At 43.7% G+C, this 22,968-nt stretch overlaps 1 protein-coding gene across 3 annotated transcripts in view; it reads right to left on the bottom strand.

The window, feature by feature from the left end:
- Positions 1-22,598, bottom strand: part of SMPX (small muscle protein X-linked) — a 59,065-nt gene extending 36,467 nt beyond the window's left edge. Inside the window, exons 1-3 of one of the 3 annotated variants that reach the window (XM_077890386.1) lie at positions 22,449-22,598; positions 13,638-13,694; positions 1,463-1,549 (exon numbers count right to left, since the gene is read on the bottom strand). In XM_077890386.1, the coding sequence (XP_077746512.1) occupies positions 1,463-1,549; positions 13,638-13,676 (126 nt within the window). In that variant the 5' untranslated portion in view covers positions 13,677-13,694; positions 22,449-22,598. Of the gene's footprint in view, positions 1-1,462; positions 1,550-13,637; positions 13,695-17,559; positions 17,799-21,702; positions 21,861-22,448 lie in introns of those variants that run through there. The other 2 variants (XM_077890385.1, XM_077890384.1) reach the window with 2 other exon arrangements.
- Positions 22,599-22,968: the final 370 nt, after the last annotated feature.

Here is a 22,968-nt window from a genome sequence, read left to right as displayed (position 1 = left end):
AAACCTAATTACAGAGGTGTGGGAAGAATTTCACTGTCCTTTCTTCAACCTCCCCATGCCTATTTCTTACAATACGCCAGATAATAGGCCTGGGAGTCCTTCATGAAAATTAGATAATTAGATCAATTGATGGCCAATCATTTACTGAACGCTTGCTAGGCTGTGCCATTTCCATTATATCGCTGAGTCCTCTCAGCAAAGCTCTGAGGACAAGAGTGAATCCTATTTGGCAGACACAGACTCAGAAATGCTTGACCAAAATCCCAGAGGGAGGGCTCATATTCAGGAGTGAACTAGATAGCCAAGTCGGCAGCGTCAGAGTTTGAAATTATGTACCAGAAATGCAGGGTAGTGCTGGGTCGTTTCAACTTATATGTTCAAAATTTTTATTCATCAAAGGTGACTTAGTGGTGGAAATTCCAGACCTTGATGGTGTCACTCAAATACTCCAACTTCTTCTTTGAAAACTTATCTTTCTTTTGATAGGAGGCTGGAACTACTAACTTAGGACCATGTCAGGAATTATTTACAGGAAGAAAAGGTTAGATGAGGGACAACCAAAGTTTTATTAGGAAGCTTTGAAATGATGATAGGTGTTCTTTGAGGGCAAATACCAAAGAGGTCACCTACAAAAGTTCAAAATAAAAAAAGCCTTTTTAAAAAGATGAAATACAGTTAGCTATGCCCTGTGGCCTTGTTTAATTCCATTTTCCTTGTCTTATGTGAATGACATGGTCTGAAACCTGAATTTTTTTTTCAGTATCAGACCTTCCAGGTTTCATCAGAAAAGGCACAGCTGGTGAAGAAATGCAGACTTTGGGGCGGGATGGAGGGGTTCCTCGATTTAATGCACTTACTCACTTTGGCCTCCATTTCAGCCGAGCAGGCATCCGAATTTGGAGGAGAGGTAAAGAATCAGCGGGAGGAAAAAAAGACAGAAATTGATGGACTCCTTTGCAAAGTCCTCTTTTCAAAGGAAATACCCAGAGATTGGGACTTTTTGTTTGAATCCACAAGTAATTTAACGTGCTTATTACCTGAGCTCCCACAGGGGTTTGTCACTCATCAGAAGCTGTACTAAAGACATTCTAGTAGGTTCAGTATAAGCTCCGAGTGAAACCTTACTGAGCTAGTGACTGTTGTCAGACCAAGAGCATGTGAGAGGCTATTCCCCCAGCACACACACGCACACACACTTCCTCAATCAACAAACTACATGTTAAACTCAGCATCTTCAAGTAACTGTGCCAGGCACTTAAAGAGCTGAGGGGCAGTGAGGAGCAGTGTGTTTCGTGGCTAAGAGTCAAAGAAATGGATCTACTGGGTGGTGACTCCTTGACCCACATTCGTTCACGCCTCCCTTGTCCTGGAGAGCCAAGCCTTGCCTTGCCTCTGCCCCGCTCTCATCCGGAGGCTGGAGGGGAAAGAAAGGGCTGAGCTCTGCCAGCTAAATTCTCCTCACCTCCTCCGTTTCCGGAGTACACTCTTTTCTTCTGGGAGGTTGCCCAGCTCCCGGCCGAAAGGCTCCCATTGGGATGTTGATATTTGCCTAAAAGAAAAAAAGCAGGGAAGATTTAGCTCAAAAAAGGAAGTTGCAATGGCTCTCAGAGACCATAATCATTGCGAGGAGAAATGCATCTAGAAAGTACATCCTTAAAGCTTTTTACCTCAAGAAAATTGCCATAATGACAGAATAAAAATATGTGAAGGAAAATGTGACTTCCATTTATTACAAATTTCTGGAACTCATCCTTAGGTCTGTGCAGTGATTTCACAATTCCCTGTTGAATAGAAGAATTTTAAGACACTTTGTTCCGGCTGTTGCCCTCCTGTGATGCTTAATATTTTTCTCTCCCTCAGATGGGGAAGGAACACATAATGATAGGAAAGGAGGAAACAGCATCCATAGAAGCCATTCCACTCCTTAGCCCTCCTTCAGCTTCCTTCAGATTCACCCTAGGAGGGCCGCATTCACACCTGCTAAACCACCTCCTCCTTTCCATAATGTCTATGATTTTTTCAGCACTTCTTGAGATGTCTATAATTGATGCTCCTCTACCTTCTCCCCAGTACACCACTGTGCAGATCAGTGCGTAAGGAGAGTGCTGGAAACTCAAGTTCATTGGTGTCACGCTTCATAGATTTTTGTCCTTTATGAAGATAATGTGTGAGGTGTGTGAGGTGCCTGGGTGACTCAATCGGTTCAATGGCAGCCTTTGGCTCAGGTCATGATCCCGGAGTCCTGGGATCAAGCCCCACATCCAGCTTCCTGCTCAGCTGGAACCTGCTTCTCTTCCTCCCTCTCCCTCTGACACTCTGCCGGCTTGTGCTCTGTCTCAAACAAATAAAATATTTTTTAAAAAAAGATTCTCTCTCTCCTTCTGCCCCTCCCCTCCACCTGTGCTCTCTCTCTAAAAAGAAAACAAAAACTTTTTTTAAGGTTGAACATAATTTTTCCACTTACGATAAAGTGTATGAGTTTTTGGATATGAGTAATTGGGTATTTAGACCTGAAAAGTTGAAATTGCACTTTGATGTTATGCAGGAAAATGATGCCCAAGCAAAGGGAATGAAATATTTTACTACCTGGTGATACAGTTTGGGCAATTTTGGTACCACATCAAACAAAATTATTAGGAAACGTGGTAGATCCATTTGGAACTGCCTGATATGAGCTCTGTTGCCAGAGGAATGTTTAACTCAAGATAGGAAATATCCAGGGTCCATGTTCAGGCAGCCTGGCAGATCTGTGTTCTCCCCAGAGCAGGAAGTGATGTCTTCCTCCTAGGGTCTTTAAAACTCTCTTTCCTACTAGAATAAAGCCGATCCTACAGAAAGGAAACAGATCCAAAGTGTTCGTAGAGAGTATCAAAACAGGTACATCACCATTCCTAGGGCCAAGAAGCCAAAGAGTATTTTTATCGGTGTGTACAATGTATACCAGAATATAGGTAGGTGCAACACAATTTTAGACGGAAGCATTTTGGAAAGTCTAAGGCTGAGCCTTCTATGCTATTCCTCTGCTTACTGGAAATATCAGGTGGTCTAGAGTGGGAGGAGGGAGGGGCATAAGGCAAGGGGGAAAATACGTCTTCTGTGGTGGCAAATATGGTAGCATACCTCATGAATTCCGGGATACACCTCTTTTAATATCTCTGAAATCAAAATGCGTCTTACAACCAATGGTTTCTTAAATTTTTAATTGGCACATTTTTATTTTTTGGCAGGCCATAAAATAATGGTATTTTACAGTTGGCAGCATCTTAGATTGGATGAACACTCATTAGGGTCCTGAAATAAGATCAAAACCATGAAAATAAGACCCGCAGACGATTATCTATTTTGAAGCAATAACTATCTCCATTACTACACTTTGATTGAAAAAGGGGGGAAAAGTAGGTACAAGGACTTCGGGGGGAGAAGGTTAACTGGCTAAAAGTTTAATTAGATCATCTCCACCCTGACCCATTTATTAAGCATCTACAGACGGCATCTTCCTAGTAGTGAGTTGAGGTTCACATAGAGCTTCTGAAAGACTTTATTGCTAAACGAACCTATTTGATCAAGTGTGCATGCTCTATAGTGGGTTGTGGTTTTCAGTAAAGGAACACATAAGGTCATCCAGGATAATGTATTCGGGTAAAACACATGCTATGGGAACACCACCTTTTCTTGCTCAGAGTTTAATTTTAGCAGTGCATGTCGCCTCTCCACGGTAAACGGGTGGCTTCTGCTAGGGAAAAGAGCCCAGTGCTAGGAGTTGTTACAGATTCTCTGTACTTGAAAAAGTGACAACTGTTCTGGGTCTCATCTTTCCCATTTGTAATATGAATGTTAGGCTTCACCAGTGGTTTTCAGGCCCTTCAGCTCTGGAACCTTTTCTTCAAGTAAAGTACTGTGAGCTAAAATGCAAACCAGGTAGAGGTAGAGCTGCTCTGGCTAAGTTGGAAGGGAATGCAGGACCCCATCTGATTTCCCCAAACCCTGGGCCGTGAGCAGTTCCTTCCAGTGTGTGTGGGGCAGGGGGGCAATCTGACAACCATTGAAAGAGATCACCCCTAAGTGGATGAGTATTGGCATGTACTTACAACGTTCATTCTTCCTATTGTTAAGTTGTCTGTAATTTACTCTCGACTAGCATAGGGGATGTGATATTTTATATATTCAGCCTGGTCTAAACTGCAGCTCTAGAGAATTCTATTGCTCTAAATGGGATTTTATTCTCTCAGTAGGGTGGGTGGTCATTAGGTGGTAAAATATCACTAAGACCACATTCCAACGATTGCTGCTCCAAGTCCTTCCATTAAGCCAAACGCCCACTAACATCTGAGGTCTTGACATTTGAAGAAATGTCAAAAATAGGTGAAATAATGGCATGAGCATTAGAAATGGCTCTTGTTGAAGAAATTAGAGGAGGTTAGGGTCTGTAGACTGGTCAAAATGTTTTAGAGACAACCCCACCACCACCACCACCGCCACCGAACAGAGTGTGAGAATCTGATGGCCTGTAGATTGCATCTGCAGAGACAGAGCTCGGGGAGCGATCCCTAAATGGGCCTGTCTCCAGCCACCGATAACAAGGGTTTCCCGCTGGGTGCTGCCAACTAGGGGCACGGAATCCCCACCTGCCTCATGTGAGGACAGGTGACAGTCACTTGAAGCACTTGAAGGAACGAGAACTGAGGCTTCCTGGAGCCCGCAGACAGACTGCACGGCCCGGTTTGTGCCTGCTTGCTAACGAGTGTGTGTTTAGCAAACGGTGGGTACATGTGGCAGAGCTGGGTTTGAGACTGGCTAAGCCGGCGCGACACTGGGGACCGTAACTACTCCCCTGGCCACCCACTACACAGTACTTTCACCACCCCCAAACCCTGATTCAGCCTAGGGCCTACATCCTCGCAACAGACTTCCGAGGTTTGAGGTTCGGACCATCACCTTTGTTTTGCTGATGAAGAAACTGAGCCGGGGCAGCCCAGGTGGCTCAGCGGTTAAGCCGCCTTCAGCCCAGGGCGTGATCCTGGAGACCCAGGATCGAGTCCCACGTCGGGCTCCCTGCATGGAGCCTGCTTCTCCCTCTGCCTGTGTCTCTGCCTCTCTCTCTCTCTCTCTCTCTCTCTCTCTCTGTGTGTGTCTCTCATGAATAAATAAATAAAATCTTAAAAAAAAAAAAAGAAACTGAGCCTCAGAGAAGTTAGATGTCACACAAAGAGTTGGAGGAAAAGCCAGGTTTCCGAATCAGAGCTTCTGATCTTAAGGACAGATCTTTTCACTCCATCAAGCCCTCTCCAAATAGCACTTTTTTACCTGAACAAAATGAGCTCTAACCACTCTAAAATTCTCAAAACTGTCAGAAAAATTACAGGGTTACACTTTGAGAATGGCCTTGGAAAACGGGCACACAAAATGGATAATCCCAAAATCGGTGTCAGAGAAAAGCCACATTGAAAAATGAGCCATTAACTCACTGACTTGATGCTTTTTCATCTTTAAGGCATCCCTCAAGAAACCAGGAACCTAAATGGTTTTTTTTTTTTTTGACAGCAAATATTGACAGAATCCAAAGCAGCCCAAGAACGTGTCAAATATCCAGCCATTAACGTACACCTGAAGGGAGTGTCAGAAGAGTGCTTTGTAAATGATTAGAGACAGTTCATTAATATAATTGTAGGGTGGTGATATCTGAGTGACAAATTACAGACTAAATTATAGCCATAAGAAAAATTCCTTACAACTTGAATTTAATGAAAATACATAGACCTTAGCTCTCTTTTTTTATTCCATTGGCTAGAGAATCATGTCATAATCTTGTTTTTTCACTGACTCAACTCTGTTTGAACGCAAATAAAATACCTTTCAATGATTAACATTTCCATCTGCAAATTGGGTATGATATTCACTATTCAAAATGGATTTCGAATATTAGGTACATTTTTATGAAAGAAAATTGAGTCAATCCAGGTCATTGGTGGTAGACTTTCTCTGTGTTGAGTTGACTCCACATCATTGATGTTATTAGACTTTTTCTAGGTTTGTTTATTCTATAAGGTTGCACTTCCTTCTCTTTATAGACTCTGTATAAATGCAAAGGAAGCAGGCTTTTCGTTTCTTCCTTTCATAACACATTCCCTTGCATTTCTTTTCCTCCCTTAAGTTTTATTCATCTTAGATATTTTTAAATATGCCCCTGACGCAGCAAGCCCAGCGCATAGCTTTCCCAAGCTATACATAATTTGGTACATCCTCGAAGTTGGGAATGGAAAAAAAATCTACTAGATCATCTTTTGCCAGAACAGGATACAGTTCCCTGATAATGGACCTATCTGATGTGAAATGAATACTACACTTGATCTCACCAGGCGAAGAAAAGTAGAAAGAATTCCCTGTAAGTTAATTCCACTACTCCCTTAATTATTTGTATTGTTCTCCTGCTTGGCTCCAGGCGTTGAGCCTGAGGATTCTGGAAACAATATTCCCTCCACAGTCCCTCCTGTGTGACTTACAATGGAGTGACATCTTCTTTCCCCAGTGGGTTGGATTCTGATAGCTCTCCGCCCCTGGGCACTGACAATCCCTATCTACTTTGCTTTCCTCTGCCAGTGTTCTCTTGTCTCTCCCTCCCTGGTGGCACCCATTCTGGCTCTCCCTTCAGTGTTGAGACTTTTGGAGTTTCCTCCCATTGCATATTTGTTTCAGATAACCCCCCCAACACGCACACTGATTCTATCTTTAGTTTTCAGAGGTTTCCAGCCACTCGGGCCAGAATCTATAGCCATCCCCGCCCCCTCATGTCATCCTCCCAGGCCACAGGCAGAGGGAAACCCTCCCTGCAGGGTTGCATTTTGCAGTATTCCGTTCTGTACCTTCCTATTCTTGGTGTCCTAGACCTTCTCTGAACGGAGCAAGGTATGACATTTTGAGATTTCTCTTTTTAAAAAAAAAAAGATTTTATTTATTTATTCATGAGAGACAGAAAAAGGCAGAGACATAGGCAGAGGGAGAAGCAAGCTCTCTGCAGGGAGCCCGATGTGGTACTCAATCCCGGACCCTGGGATCACGCCCTGAGTCAGAGGCAGATGCTCAACCGCTGAGCCACCCAGGCATCACCATTTTGAGATTTCTAGCATCTTCATAGAGACTTTCAGAAAGAAGTTTCTCAATAGCTGATTAGAAAATGAGATTCTTGTGGCTCAGTCCGTTAAACAACTGCCTTTGGCTCAGGTCATGATCCCAGCATCCTGGGACTGAATCCCACATCCAGCTCCCTGCTCAGCGGGGAGTCTGCTTCTCCCTCCCCCTGCTCTTGTGCACTCTCTCTTGATCTCTTTCTCTCTCCCCCACCCATAAATAAATAAATACATCTTTTTAAAAATGAGATTCTTATTTGATATATTAGCCTAAATTAAGAGAGACAGATGAACCTACCAACTAAAATGTAGTCCAACCTATTTTAAAATACAATTCTCTACCATTAGAATATAACTTCTTTGTCTTTAGGGATTCTTGAAATCTGGAAAAGATTCAGAACATACAAAACTTACCCACTCAACACAATCTTGAGAAACTCTCACTCAGCCACTGTCCATCACCCATGGTGTTTCATACTGAAAATCTTTCTTTTCTCTCTCTCTCTCCCTCTCTCTTCTCATCACATTACTCTCTTCAGTAATTTCCTGAATGACCCAACTGTCGTCTTGTCATCCAGGGAAAAGCAGATTTCAAGAATGTACTATATGGCTATTAAGTTAATGTGTACAGTTGGTTGAGGGCAGGTCATAATTCTGAGGTACTTAGAAAGGTCAGCCTCAAAAATAAAAAAATGACATCTTTTGGCCAACATGGACTAACTTGCTTCATGTTACCAATGTGGAGCCCTGTTCAGAGCAGTAAAGATTATCAGCTGGAGGTAGCATGAGCCCACTCTAGAGTCAGTCTGTTAACATTCACCATCTCCCTACATGTTAAAGAAACCAGAGTTAGAAGTAATAAACACTGTATTACAGTGGTTTACATAAGAAAGAAGCAGTAGATCCATGATCAAAGAAAAGGCCTTGACTCTACATTAAAACAAGTGGCAAATGAAAATTCATTTTTAACTTTTAAATTTAAATAAGATAAGGAAAGGAAGATATGTATCATGATATTATCTTTAGTTTTAACCAATGTATTTGATTAACTGGCGGAACATGGGTAATGACAGTTTATTCCTTTGTGCCAAGGATTGTCATGTAGCTGAAATTCTTTATAAACTAGACTCCTAGGGGACCTGCATGGCTCAGTGGTTGAGCATCTGCTTTTGGCTCAGGTCGTGATCGTGGAGTCCTAGGACCAAGTTTCACATCAGGCTCCCAGCAGGGAGCCTGCTTCTCTCTGTGTGTCTCTCATGGATAAATAAATAAAATCTTTTTTAAACATTTAAACTAGAAATCCTAGTCAGGAAGCACTTAGAATCTCTGACACATGTCTATAAAGATTTTGGTCAGGGTGTTTTCTTCTTCCATGGAGCCTTTATGCCCTGGGCAATGGGGCGTAGAAGAGCAATGATAATGAGTAGGAAAGAGAAAGAAATATTAAAGCTCAGAGCATCACGATATTCTGTTCTACACATGGATTGGGTAGCAACGGACAAGTTCCCATAAGAGGCTATATACTAAGGATGTAGGGTGCATATAATCATTCCTTTAAAATGTATAAGAGTTAGGTTCAGTTTCACAAGCAGGTTGGTTAAGTGATGTAAACAGAGAGGTGGGAATTCAGTGGCCATGGCCGTTTGTATTTTGAGACCGTGTTCATCACTGAGTCACTTTACTTCGTACTTTTCACTCCCAGCCAACTCACGTTTAAGATGAATTTAATCAGGTAGGCTATTACCTTCTTCCCTACAATGCTGACACTCTTTCTCAATGTCACTTGAGCTCTTTAAAAGGGAGGACCCGGCTTGGTACTTATGATTACCATTAGATGGTCTCACCCACTCCTCCATCCTTACTCTGCATGCCAGAGTGGGGATGGTAAGTAATGAGACTAGAGAATGTTGCCGGAGTGGTTCCACACATGGGCTTTGGGACGGACTATTTGAGTTTGGGTCCCGACTCTCCTACTTAGAAGCTGTGTGATCCTGGGTGAGTTCTTTCACTTCTCTAAACCTTTCATTATAATCCATAGAGATCTCATTGCACTGCACCAAGTACATAGTAAACCCTGAAGAAACTGTGACTATTATCATCCTAATAATAAACCTTAGAAACTATTCTCAGGAAGTTCATAGACTATTAGAAGCTGCACAGAGGCTTGGAGGCCATTTAATCCAACACCTTCCCTTTGCAGATCAGAGGACCAGGGGGGTGAAGTCATAGAGCAGAGCTAAGACTAAGGCACAGAACTCTTTTCCATTCAACCATGAAGTTCTCAGATCTCATAAGAGAGGACAAATAATATTCAGCTCACTTGGGTCAATGGTGGAGAGAAAAGCCAGTGGACAAATAATATTCAGCTCACTTGGGTCAATGGTGGAGAGAAAAGCCAGTGGTGACCTAGAGAACATTGGCTCTGGGTGGGCTGAGGCCCTAGGAAAGGCCCATGGTGGTTTCCAGAGGGGGTGCATTCAGGAGGAAGAGGAGTGTCCAGTGTCAGTTGGTCTCATTAGAGACTTCCTGACCAGATCACTGATGGGATTGGATTTCCAAACAGCTCAAGCTTTCCCTACCTGTCACATAAAATGTTTTCACCTGAAGGGATCAACCCCACTACACTGACTGTGCTGATGTTACCTTGGTTGCAACTCCATCCCCATCAATAACAGGGTTTAACAAGCAACCTGGAGAGTACAGAATAAGGGTCTGGAGAGTACAGAATAAGGATCAGTAAACTATGGCCCATGGACCAAACCCAACCTGCCACCTGTTTTTATAAATAAAGTTGCATTGGCACACAGCCACATTCATTCATTTAGGTACTGCCTATGTCTGCTTTTGTGCTATGATGGCAGAGTTGAGTAGTTAAAACAGAGACCCACTGATATGAAAACTCTAAAATATTTACTATTTTGCCCTTTATAGAAAAGATTTGTCAGTATCTGGTACACAGCCTTATAGCTACTTAGGAGACAAAGGCCCTGTCCAGGCAAAGAAAGGATCAACTGATTTCTTCGGGGTATTTTTATGTCCCTGGCATAAATGTGATTTCATTAGCACAACTGAAGAGAAACACCAACTTAGATAGAATCCCCATACAATCCAAAGACCACTTTTTCCATGTGGGTCTGAAAGACAGCTGTCCAAGTCCCCTAAGGATAGGCCTAGTTTCCGGCCTTCCTGTTAATCTGGGGTATGGAGGGGATGGAACCAGTTGAAGAGAAACCAAGCATTACTTGGGCAGTTAAGAAAGCCATCTCTTAAGGAATTGTGTGCTATAAACCAGGCACTTGCCATTCATTATTTTATTCATTATAACAATCCTTTCAAGTAGTGTGATCGTCACCATTTTACAGAAGGGTAAACTAAGGGTGACCTAACGTCACACAGTGAGTGCCAGGCAGAGATTTGTAACCATTTGGCTCCATGTGGTCTGATGCAGTAGTTCAACTGTCTAAATGCCTAACTATATTAAGTGTAGCTGACAGTGGCTTAAGTTTGCTCAAGCCAGACAAAATAGAGATCTAAGTCATTATTTTCTAGCAGTTTGTGCTGCAAAATACTATGCTAGAAAATAATCATTTGAAAGTTCCTGTATGTTTAGAAAACTCTGCCTATATCACCACTTTCTTGGAAACACACAAAGCCATTAGCAAGTTATGGACTCTGAGAAATCCTGCAGTAAAGATCCTATCCACCCCCCACCCCTCGAATTTAGTGTTCCTCAAACACTCTGTCGTGGAACCCTTTAATTAACAAATGGCATTCCAGAAAACTAGTATTCTAAGAGACACACTTTGGGAACTGTTGAACTAGATGATGGTAATGATGATGGTGGTGATGATTGATGAGTGATGATAACAGCTAATATTTATTAAGCAATTACCAGGAGCTGGGCATTAGCCTAAGCATTCACATGTATTAATTCATTTAACTCTCATAGCAATCCTATGAGACCAGTACTGTATTTAATTCCCCACTTGATAGATGAGAAAACCAAGGCACAAAGAGTTTAAACAACTTGCCGAAAGACACACAGCTAGTAAGGCCTGGAGACAAGCTCCTCGAACAGGGGGATTGGCTATCAATTCATCTTTGCATGGCCTGCACTTTGCACGGTGCCTGTCACAAAGCATATACCCAGGAAATGAGGTTGAACCACACTGGAAATGAGATCCTAATAAAAAGGAGAAGCAACTAGAACGTGTTGAATAGAACATTTAAGATCTTTAAGTGCTATTTAAACAAGGAGGGTACCCCCTCATCATTTGGGGTATCTATTCCCGACATGACTGTTTGTACCCTAGATAATGTTACTACTATAAACCATTTTTAATACTGTAACCATTTTCATATTCTATTTAATAAACCTGACTTTAGGTTAATGCAGAGATCATAGAAAAATATCAGACAATGCAGATCCTATTTAGCCACGAGAAATAACATTTCATTTAAAGGTGCATTAAATTAGGCTTTTTGAGTGGCATAAAATATACGGAAAGAGGCAAAACCACATCCATAAGGAAGCACTCTATTGCCTTTGTTGGTAGAGTGGATGGAATTTTTTAAATGCAGTAAAATAACAGTTACTGAGAAGAGTCCATAGCAACTTTTTAAATATTACAGGCCTAAAAATATATCAAGGTCAAAATTAGTAGATAAGATACTGGCAAATTTTCAGTGTAGGTTTGAGGGAAGCCAGAAAGCACTGAGGAAGAAAAATCAACACACTTTCAGCTTTGAAAGGAAGAGAAGCAAAGACAGCCTGAGAGAAGACTATGTTTTTGTGTCCTACAAAATAAAAAGGAAATTTTATGTTTAACACTTTGGGAGCTTCAAATGCAGTGATTAAATTATATTATTTCTCATCACATTAACAAAGAACATTCCTGAATGATAATTATTATGTTAACAGTTGACGCTTAATGAGGGCTTCCTGTGCTGTTTTAAGCACCTTGTACGTGTAGCTCTGGGACGTGAGCACTGTTATTATCCCCATTTCATAGATGTGGAAACAGAGGCAGAGAGACAAAGTTTTCCCATGATTCCACACCAGTACGGATTAACTAGATGGTTAACTTTTACTTCAAACTCCAGTAAAGAAGGTTCAAAGGCTCAAGGATGCCCACAGGTCTGGGAGGCAAAATAAACTCCACTACCAACATCAAGGTATGTCAGAGATTCACTAGGTGGACACAGAAGGGTGGGCCAAAGGTGGCAATGTGGAGTTGGATCCTTGCCAATAAGCTCTTCCTTGGTAGTTCGTTCTATGACAAGCGTCCAGGGGTTGTAATATATCTTGCCACTTAAGAAGCCCATCCAGGGGATCCCTGGGTGGCGCAGCGGTTTGGCGCCTGCCTTTGGCCCAGGGCGCGATCCTGGAGACCCGGGATCGAATCCCACATCAGGCTCCCGGTGCATGGAGCCTGCTTCTCCCTCTGCCTGTGTCTCTGCCTCTCTCTCTCTCTCTGTGACTATCATAAATAAATGAAAGTTAAAAAAAAAAAATCTAAGAAGCCCATCCACATAAGGCTGTGCATTAATCTTGACAGGTAACAGTATGTTGTCCCTCCACCCACCTCTACCACTGGCATCTGCTAGGATCTCTAACCCCACAATCTGGCCACATGCACATCCCTCCAAAATATGGTCAATCGCTTATGCTCATGCTGTGATGGTGCATCAGATATTCAGGAACTGAATATCCTAAATATTCAGAAACTGTGCCACACATCCTGTGGTATTCAGAAAAGTCCAGGAAAAAAAAATGTAAACGTCCCTTTAGGAGTAGCACAGATGACTCCATGCTGATGGAAGAGAAAGATGGAATTTTGCAATAAAACATCATGCCCAGCATCGCAGCGTGGGAGCCACTGGAAGAGTTAAACACAGAAACCCTAAGACAATAACAAATTAAGTATTGAGTCAAAACAAATATTGAAAGTTACCTTCATAATTGTATTTGTGTTCCAAAATGCCTATTTCTCCCTCTCCTCTTTTGGAGTGACTCTTAAGTCAGTTGAAGTAAGCAAAGAATTTGTTTGCTGAGAAGGTATGAGGAGGCATAACAGCACACAGCCTTCACGCGATAAATAAATACCTAACCCTGAGGAAGAACACTTGACAAGAGAGGATGTTTTCTAAATAGATGGGTCAATAAAATCCGTTAGATATAAAAATGGAAAGTGAATTCTTAAATTCCCATCAATGAGCATATCAAAAACCTACCTCGAAAAACAGATCAAACAGATAAGCACTGCATTTTTGTCGATGGTCATTTAATTCTCATTCATAACTTTGATCGTCTCACACTTAACAAAAGTAGTTTCTCCCTCCTCAGTGGTACCTTCCCAGCCTCAGATCCGGCCTCATTCGTGCCCTAGGAGTCGGTCTTTTCTTGAAGTGAATCACCAAACGACGGGTGAACAGTCCTAAACAGTCTGATGTATTAAGCAAGCAGGCGAAGAGTCGCAGAGCTAACGTTAAAACACAAATATGCCTCCTTACCTGGATGGCTCTGACATTGGAAACCGGCTGTTTCGACATATTCACGGGGTCTTATCCCTAAAAAAACAAGTGAGAAACTGTTAGAGGTGGCGGCATCCAGATTGGCCAACTTGATAAATTAGAACTTAACTCATGATTCCACTGGGCAGTCACCCCTTTCGGTGGCCCTCTATTCTTTCAGTCTCAGTTTCTGGGGTTACTTAGAGACTCCCCTCCCTAATGCCTTGGGGAGAGGGAACACTAGAGGGCCCCGATAAATCATTCAGGAGGAGAAATGCTGAGAGGCCTCGCCCCTGATCTAATGATAGGCGATCAGAAACTTGAAAGGCCCTATCATCTCCTTCCTGCCCTCCTGCCCCCACTGCCCGGAGCAGCAGAGCTAAGAGGTTGTGGGAATAAAACCCCTTTGTGTGGGGCCTCGGGAGCTCTGTCTCCGCTTGAAACTGAACTTCTGCTCCCAAGGAGCGGCTGCCAGGGCTGGGTGTCAGCCCGTTGGGAGCTTGTCCTCTGCCCTGAAAGCCCGGCTGCGCTGGGTCCTGACTCCTGGCCGCCCCCTCCCCGAGCACGTGTGTGCTGGGCCCGGGCCCGGAGGGCACCCTGAGGACGGCCACGGTCCCCCCCTCCCGCGAGCGCAGGCCGCCGCCAGCCCCCCCGCAAGCAAGGGCTCCCGGACCCGACATTTCCCCAGGTGCCGCAGTGCTTCCTCCCCAAAGGACTTGGGCTTGCTCTCGGACGGGGCCACCTGACTTACAGCAGGTGGCTTGGTGGCCCAGGTTTGCAGGTGCCAGGGGGACAGGGAACAGCCCGCCTCTGGCCTGCCACCGCGCACGCAAGTACTGTCAGAGCTGGGTCTGTCAAATGCGGACAGGCCCGGCGGAAAAAGGTAAAAAAAAAAATAAAAAAAAAATCAGTGAACAGAAAACATGTTGCTCTTTAAACCCGAACTATAAAATGGGTGGACTGACTTTCCTCTACTGACTGGTGTAAATGCGTGTGCTATGTGCTACCCTGGGAGCGAAAAGGAACACCGACAAGCAGCGTGGGCGATTGTGACAAGTCCTGTGTCACGTGGCCTGTGTCAACACTTCCAGGCCCTTTGCCTCTTCCTTAGATTTTACCTGGTTCTTAGGCTGTGGTGAGAATCAAAATGGCATAGAGTTCCCAAAACTGTCTTGGGAACTCGAAAGCGGGATGCAAATATTTATTGTTTCATTGCCATTGTCCACAGCTCCATGACTTTTCAGTACTTTATTGATCTAGGGCTTCAAGTACAGAGTAAGAATCGATGTAGCGACAACGCCCCTCACCACTTGTACATACGAAGGATCTGACAACTCTGAAAAACATTTAGTTTTTTGAGACCTTTCAAAGTCCTGGCTCTATTATAGGAAGTTAAACAATCACACAATTTTTAAAACTCTCTAATACATCCAAATGTAAGTCTTTGGAGTCACATACATGAAAACAGTGAGGTTTTTTTTAAGTTTCTTTTTTTTAAGATTTTATTTATTTATTCATGAGAGACCCAGACAGAGAGAGAGGCAGAGACACAGGCAGAGGGAGAAGCAGGCTCCATGCAGGGAGCCCGATGCGGGACTCGATCCCAGATCCTGGGGTTATGCCTTGAGCCGAAGGCAAACGCTCAACCCTGAGCAACCCAGGCATCCCTTTTCTTTACGTTTCACCTGAATGTTTTGGTCATATATAGATATAGCCTGCATCTAGAAGGGTCGAGGTAGAAATATCTTTGCTTTGGTTAAAAAGTAACAACAAATTGAACAATTAGGAATGTATTTTTTTCTCTATGGTATATTTCAAATAGATTTCAGTCTTTCCCTGCAGTGTCAAAGAGTCAATGAAGGCTTTAATTTTTGGATCTAGGATACATAGTTCAATATCAAAAGGAAAAGCTTGGTAGTTTAATTTTTAATGTTTTTTTCCTCAAAAGCTCTTAGAAATCATGCAAAGCAATAATTCTCACAGGACCTTAAACATCTCAGCATATACCTTCCTATGTGCATGTACAACTACAGTTTAACCAGCGTCACTTGGGAACTTACAAAAAGTTTTTGTATTCAATTGGAAACAGAGTAAGTAGGAAATTTCTTTGTTATTACAATAGCATGTTGAAATGTAAAAAACAAATCAGACAATGAGTGATTGTGTTATTTATATTGCACTCATTTTTAAAAATTAGGCTGATTTTGTTTTTTCACCAAACTATTGGATGGCTTTGCTTTCTTGTGGACCTCTGAGCCTAAAGGATAGATATTATACCTTGGACCTCGTCTCCTGTATAACCTGGGCATGATCTCATTTGCATATGAATTCCTTCTGAACATATACGTCAATCTGCAATAGAGACATCTTTAGAAAGTTGGTCAGATCCCAGCTCTCATTCCTTGCAAACAGGCTATATAACATTTGTGTAAATCAGTCCTGGAGCCGTTCCTGCTGTCCTCATTATTCGCAGAGAAATCAGGGCAAAGCACACTGATGAATAAAAATAGACAGTGTTCCCTGGCTGTTTCCCCAGCCCTGCATTCACCTCCGTTAGGGATGCAGTGGAGAATGCACTTTCCTTCTTTATCTGCATGCCTCGTCCGGCGACCAAAAAAGAAAGCTATGTCTTAGATGCACAACTCTACTCACAGCCGACCACAGCCTTTCATCCAAAGAGGTACCCTTTAGCGTACTCTGTTACTGTGTCTCCTGGCTCTGGCTAAAACTGGGAAACACGAAAAGTTTGACAAGACGTATATTGACTTTTACAAAGCTTATACTATAATGGAAATGCTTGCCAGCTTAGCACAGTCATGTTGGGTTTTCCTGGAAGATCTGCAAGCCGGTGGGAAACTTTAATGGTCTGTATGCTGAGTCATATAGAATATACCTCTGCTGGTTTTTTGATTGGGCGGCACCTAATATCTGACTTCTAAATAAGACTCTTTCACTTACCAAAAATTCGTCAACATTAATATCACTAATTTAATAAGTGAGGATTCAGAGTAAAATAAATCAATATTTGGATAGAAGGGGCTTTATTTGTTCTTTTTAAAAGTCTACTAAATGGCTAAAGCTCAATCTCGACGGGAATTATCTTCTGTCCTGCAGCTAAAAATAATTCCTGAGAAGGGTGTAGAAAGATGTTCAGCTGTCTGAACTGACTAACTCCTTATTCACTTTGCCTGAAATATGCCGAGAGGCAAGGGGCACTCATGGTTGCCGTGTCTCAGAACCTGGTGCCCACACGGAGGGACAGGTGCTGCCCTCCACCCTGCCGGGTACAGGGAACACTGTGACCAACGTGGGGCTCTTCGACAAGACAGTTTTGTAATTCTAATCGATCTGTATGGTGATAGAACTTTATCACTGAGGCCAAGCCTGACGCCGGGGGAGAGGGGAAAAGCACTTTAAACTTGTACTGGGTAATAACTCTGGCAATAATTTGCATTTAGTTAAGTCAGAGAGCTAGCCTGGTAGCTTTTCTCTACTGCACATTCTCCTGCTTATTTCTAGGCTTACAGCTCGAATCGGTCTGCAGCTGCCTGACTGTGGCCCTGGCCATAGGAATCAAAATGACATAGTGCTCAGGGTCACAGTCCTCCTATGTGGACCGTGGAAATTTTCTTCATGTCACTGTCAATGACAACTACTTTGAAAAAAAAAAAAAAAAGAAAAGAAAACTACTTTGAGTTCAGTATTCTTTCAAATAGCCCCCCCCATACACACACACACACACACACACACACACACACTTTCTAAAACAGAATCAGCAACACCACCAGTGAACAGCGAATTTACAAGGAAGCTACATCCACTAGTTACAAGCCTACAAAGTTCTAAGTAGTCACTTCAAGTTAGGTATCAAGGAAATTTCCTTCAGAAAGCCCGGTCGCCCGAGCTGGGTCCTCCTGCTTACCTGCTCTACGTATTTGTGTGCTGCCTAAGGAAAGTCCCAGGCAGCAGGTGCAAGGAAACAAGGCTCCTCAGAAGGTGGAAGGGACGCCCGGTGTCCTCTGAGCTGCGATCTCAATTCCGATGCTTTGCATGTGGCTGAAATAGCTCAAGCGCTCGGTGCCTCTCTCGGTACTGAGAGCTGCTCCCCGCTCGGGGCTGGAGGGAAACTCGACTTAAGGCTAAGTGTTAAAGAGAATTCCTGTCATAGCTCACAGTTGTTCTTCCTAAATATAGAGTTTGATACAAGCCATATACTGGCTGCCTCCGAAAGGCCTGACCGTGCTGAAAGCAGGGCTCAAATGTCAGCCGGAAGGTGGCCACGGAATCTTACTGGCCTCCTAATCTTCCAGAAGGTGCTGGCTGCGCTTTCTCACATGTTCTGAGGGGGCACAGTGAAGTTTGGAAAGTAGGAAAAGTTTCTATCTTTAGCCTTATTACCTGGAGGCCAGAAGATGAGGAGTGTTCGGTACAAATGAGAGAAGCGGCGTGGCCCCGAGCTTCTCGGCAGGGGCCCCGACGCCCGGCGGTACTGGGGCCCTCGCTGGGTCACTTAGGGGCTGTTGAAATTCTGTTGTGAGCAGCAGTCAACAAATGCTCCCCAAATGATGACAATTATAATATTATGTCAAACTATAAGACATCGCCCTCTTTGTAGGTCATAAATGGTTCCAGATCATTCAACTCAAATGTGGTTCGGGGGCTGAGTCCTTGCTGTCTCTGCTCTGCTGCCTCTGCTGGTGACAAGGACAACCACAGAGCACAAGAGACAACGGCACAAAACAACTCTAAGAGGAAACCTCTGGTTTCAAGTTCTGACAGGGCTAGGACCAAGTATGAGGCAAGACACTTTTTTAAACAGAACGCTCCCAAGTCCCAAGGCACACGCTCGTTATTTTTGCTTTGGTTTGATTTTTGGCAGTTGAGGGTTGTATTTTCTTTTACCTGGGTTCATCATTTTTAACACTGTTTTTCTTAATCACTTAATTTGCTTTGCTTCTTCAGTCTCTGAAACTACCTTTACCTAGAAGTTCCCTTCAGTAGAAGGACCAAACAGAGCGAGCACACTTATCACTTATAATTCATCCCCTGGATGAAGGTGACTCCATGTCTGAGTCCCTGACGGTGTGGTCGGCCACTGAGCCACCACCAGCATCCATCTCCTCTCAGCCCTCTCGTGAAGTGAGGAAAAGAGGTTCCGGTTCATAGGAGCCCCTGAAGTCATGTTACTGTTCCCTGCAGCTGAATGCATTCCAAATGGAAGCAACTAGCTTGTTTACAGGTTGGTAAAAAGAAAACCAACTTTCTGTAATCAGGAGCTCAGCAGATAATCGTGGTTCATCTCAATTTGGAGCTCACCATTCCATTCCATTTGTGTGCTATTTAAAAGAATCCTTATGGGATGCCCGGGTGGCTCAGTAGTTGAGTGTCTGCCTTTGGCCCAGGGCGTGATCCCGGAGTCCCGAGATCGAGTCCCGCATCGGGCTCCCTGCATGGAGCCTGCTTCTCCCTCTGCCTGTGTCTCTGTCTCTCTCTCTCTCTGTGTCTTTTATGAATAAATAAATAAAATCTTTTTAAAAAAAAGAACCCGTAAAGTTCATGGGGTTTATGAAGTCAAAAAGCCCCAGCCAATTTCTTTACTCAGCGTCTCTCAACAAGTCAGTTTTACACCCTCATGCTTCTTACTTCCTGTTCCCAAGATGGCTGCCACAGCTCCAAGAATCAGAATCTTGCACTAGCATCCAAAGGAAAAAGAACAGGGATGGTGGGGAAAGGGGCTTTCCTCTTCTCAGGTAAGAAACTCTCCCAGAAGCCTTAGCAGACTTCCTTTGCAGTTCATTAGCTGAACTAGATCTCATGGTTGCAAAGAAGAAATGAGAAAAAATCTTCATTTTACAAATGACAAAACACATTGAAAAAGGTAAAGTCACATGACTAAGAAGTGTCCATTTGGAACCCTAGTCTAGGTCTTTAGGCTCTGAATTCCAGAGGATTCTGCTTGTTCCTCTATGCATGAGCCAACAGAAAGAGCCAGGCTGAAAAAAAAAAAAAAAAAAGCCAGGCTGCTCATACCATTGCCTCATCCCTGAATGTCCTCATGGATAAGATTCTTATCATGTGCCCCAAATTACAGTCTTCTTTTGGGGTCCTCTTGCTCAGTTCTACTCTATCATAGAACTGCCTATAGTTTTGGCGAAGAGTAAAATAAATCATATGGAAAAATTTTAAATGAACTAATAGATAACTATCCATACCATTATGTGTAAAGCTATAACCCAAAAAAAACTTTATAGGCTGATGGAGAGAAGAAAAATCAATAAATGAAGAATGATTAACTAGAAGCAAAGAATCATGAAAAAGAAACTAGCTATGGTCTATGAAAACACTTTATTTTGCCATTACATTTACTTCTATGTTGAGTTTTAATTTTTGACACTGTAACTGTGAACAAATTAATGCTTGTTTTTAATACAGGAAAGCAGGTGACAAGGTTTGTCCCCTGGGGTGCAAGCTATGTGATGACTTCCTTCCTTCTGTGATTTCTTGAGCTGAACCACTTCTCTTTAGCCGCAGTCCGTCGTGGTGATGGAGCAGCCCTGTCTATGACTCTTTCCTTGGAATTTACCTTACTTCCATGAGTAGCCATGGAAGAATCATTTTTACAAAAAGAAGTAAAAAAAATCTTTTACGGGTCACGTGGGTGGCTCGGTCAGTTGAGCGTCTGACTTGATTTTAGCTCAGGTTGTGATCTCAGGGTCCTGGGATGGAGCTCCACATCAGCCTCCCCACCCATCTGGGAGTCTGCTGCTCTCTCTCTCCTGCCCCCCTCTTGACCTTCCTTCTGCGCACACACGCACACGCGCACGCACGCAAGCACACACACTCTCTGTCTCAAATAAATAAATTTTTTAAAAAAACCTTTTACATGATTATGCAGAACAGTTTAGCAGCTCCTTGTCTGCAGACTTCTCATTTCAAAAAGGGACCTTTGTTTCACCTTTGTACAGCTCAACAGCTTTTTCCCCAAAAGTATTTTTCTTACAGAGATAAAAGAGCTGTCTAAGCTTCAGAAGTGAAATTCAGACCTCCATCTCCAGAAATATGGTGTCGGTTTCTCTGTCCTCAGAGAAAATTGCTGGCATCCACCTCTCTGTCACTCCCAGCTGGGAGAGTAAGATGCCATTCATTCATTCATGCATCCAGCTATCACTCATGCTGTTAAGTGCTTGCTCTGATTCTGGCACTGTGTTAGATACTGCGGGTTTACAAATGCGTAAGAGATAGTTCTGTGTTCTAGGAGCCTGCTCACCACCACCAACAACATGATTATTGGATTTATGTGCTATCTTCAAACTGTTATCAGAATTCACAGGAAAGTTGCCCCTAACTGTTACTCCCATGACCCTGAAGGCTTCACAGAGAAGGACATGTTTATGCTGAGTGTCCCGACCTTCTAACTAAATGCCAGCACTGTTCTGTCCCCACTGTCACTGAGGTGAAAAGAGTAAATAAGCCTATGTTCCTGCTCTCAGAGCTTACAGTGCGGGACAGAGGGTGCAGACAAAGCCAAGTAAACAATTAAACAAGATCATTGTAAATCTGATTCAGTGGCTGAGGAAGAGGCTAAGCTGGGGAGGTGGGGGCAGGAGCAGCATCTCTCCAAAAAGAAGTGAGCTGATAAGGTGAGAAAAGAATATTTAAGCAGCGGGGACTGCGTGTGCAAAGGCTCCGGGATGGGAAAGTATGTTCTCAGGACTCAAAGAAAAACAATGCAGCCCAAACATAGAGAAGAATGGCATGAGACAAGGTGAGAAAGAAAGGAGAGGCTAGCAGGGCCTTCAGAGGCCATTTTGAGAAGAGACGCTGATTTTCTTCCAAGTTTAGTAGAAACCCTTAGGAGGCTTTAAGCAGCGGAGTTGCCTGATTGCAGCTTTGATGAGCTCACTTTTGTTGCCATGCGGAAAGAGGACTGGATGAGAAAGACCAGGGAAGAAGGGAGAACCATTAAAAGGCTAGAGATGATGGTGCCCTGAACAAAGGCAATGGCAGTGAAGAGAGAGACAAGAAAAGAGATTCAAGGGTATTTTAGTAATAGAGTCAAAAGTACCTTGCCGAGGTGCCCGGGTGGCTCAGTCGGTTAAGCGTCTGACTCTTGGTTTCAGCTCAGGTGTGATCTCAGGATCGTGGGTTGGAGCCCTGTGTCCTGCTCTGTGCTCAGTGGGAATCTGCTTCTCTTCCTCTCTCCCTCTCCTTCTACCCCTCCTCCCTAAAAAAACTAGCCTTGCTAACTGATTGGATGTGGAAGGATGAAAAAGAGAAACATGGTGCTTTGAGGGAGGAATGAACTAATGAGACACATCTGAAGGACATAGATAGAGCCTAGGACATAGTGAGCTCTCAGATGGGCATGAAGAATTAGAAAGCCGGTGCTGACCCCAGAGGAAGTGTTTCCATAGACTGTGGGGGCTGCTTCAAAAACCAGGTCACCATAGGTTGTGGCACAAATGAAGAGTTGAGGCTGTGAGCGGATCCACCTCCTGTAGCCCCATGACTAAGAACAGAGAAAAAGGATAATTGTTGGGTTTCTCCAGATTTCCAATAGGGAGAGAATTCAGGGGGCTGTATCTTCTAACAGTCTCAACAACATTTCAACCTGTTTAGAAGCCAGAGTGATGGGGATGATAAAGCTCTAAAGGAGGTCACTGATGAGCAAAGTCCAGAGGAGAGGAGGCAGGAACACATATCCTTTCCTCTAAGGAGGAGCTAAACTGATCCCAAAAAGGTCATAAGAGGGTCTATGAGGCTGGGGAGGAGGAACAGGTAAAACGGAGGCCACCTGACAGCCCACCTCACCTTTCTTAGGGTCTTCAGTCATAGAGAACAGGGAAGAGCTGAAAGTACCACCCAGCAGTGTTGAGGCTCCACCTGAGGCTGGAAACTTCGCTGCTCGGAGATGGCTGTTCTGTCAACGTGGTGACTGCTTTGCGGGGGTGTCAGTTCTAAAGATAAAGAACATGTGTCTTCAGTTGGGTTCCTCCAGAAGCAGGTCTTGAAATGAGGATTTGTGTATAAGTGATTAATTAGGAAAATGTTTCCAGGAATTACTGGGGGAACAAAGATGGGATCTCAAGTTCCCCGAAAAGGTATCTTCCTTCTGATCCTGCAAGAGAGCTCTGGAGTGTGAGAACTTATGCCAGAGAGCTATTCTAACCCAGGTCACAGAGCGGAGTGGTCACACTCCTGTACCTGTCTGGCATAAGCTCAGGGCTGCCCGGTGAGGGGCGGGGAGTTCCCAGGCTATTGGCTCCCTTGGCCAGCTGGAAAGGCATGCTCCAGGGCCCCCCCAGGCAGGCCTCCAAAGGAGCACTAAGGT

This window comes from Canis aureus, chromosome X (genome assembly GCF_053574225.1).
Source record: "Canis aureus isolate CA01 chromosome X, VMU_Caureus_v.1.0, whole genome shotgun sequence".
NCBI classification, from domain to species: Eukaryota; Metazoa; Chordata; class Mammalia; order Carnivora; family Canidae; genus Canis; species Canis aureus.
The sequence above is the reverse complement of the archived record's forward strand: the minus strand, read 5'-3'. Positions and strand labels throughout refer to the sequence as shown.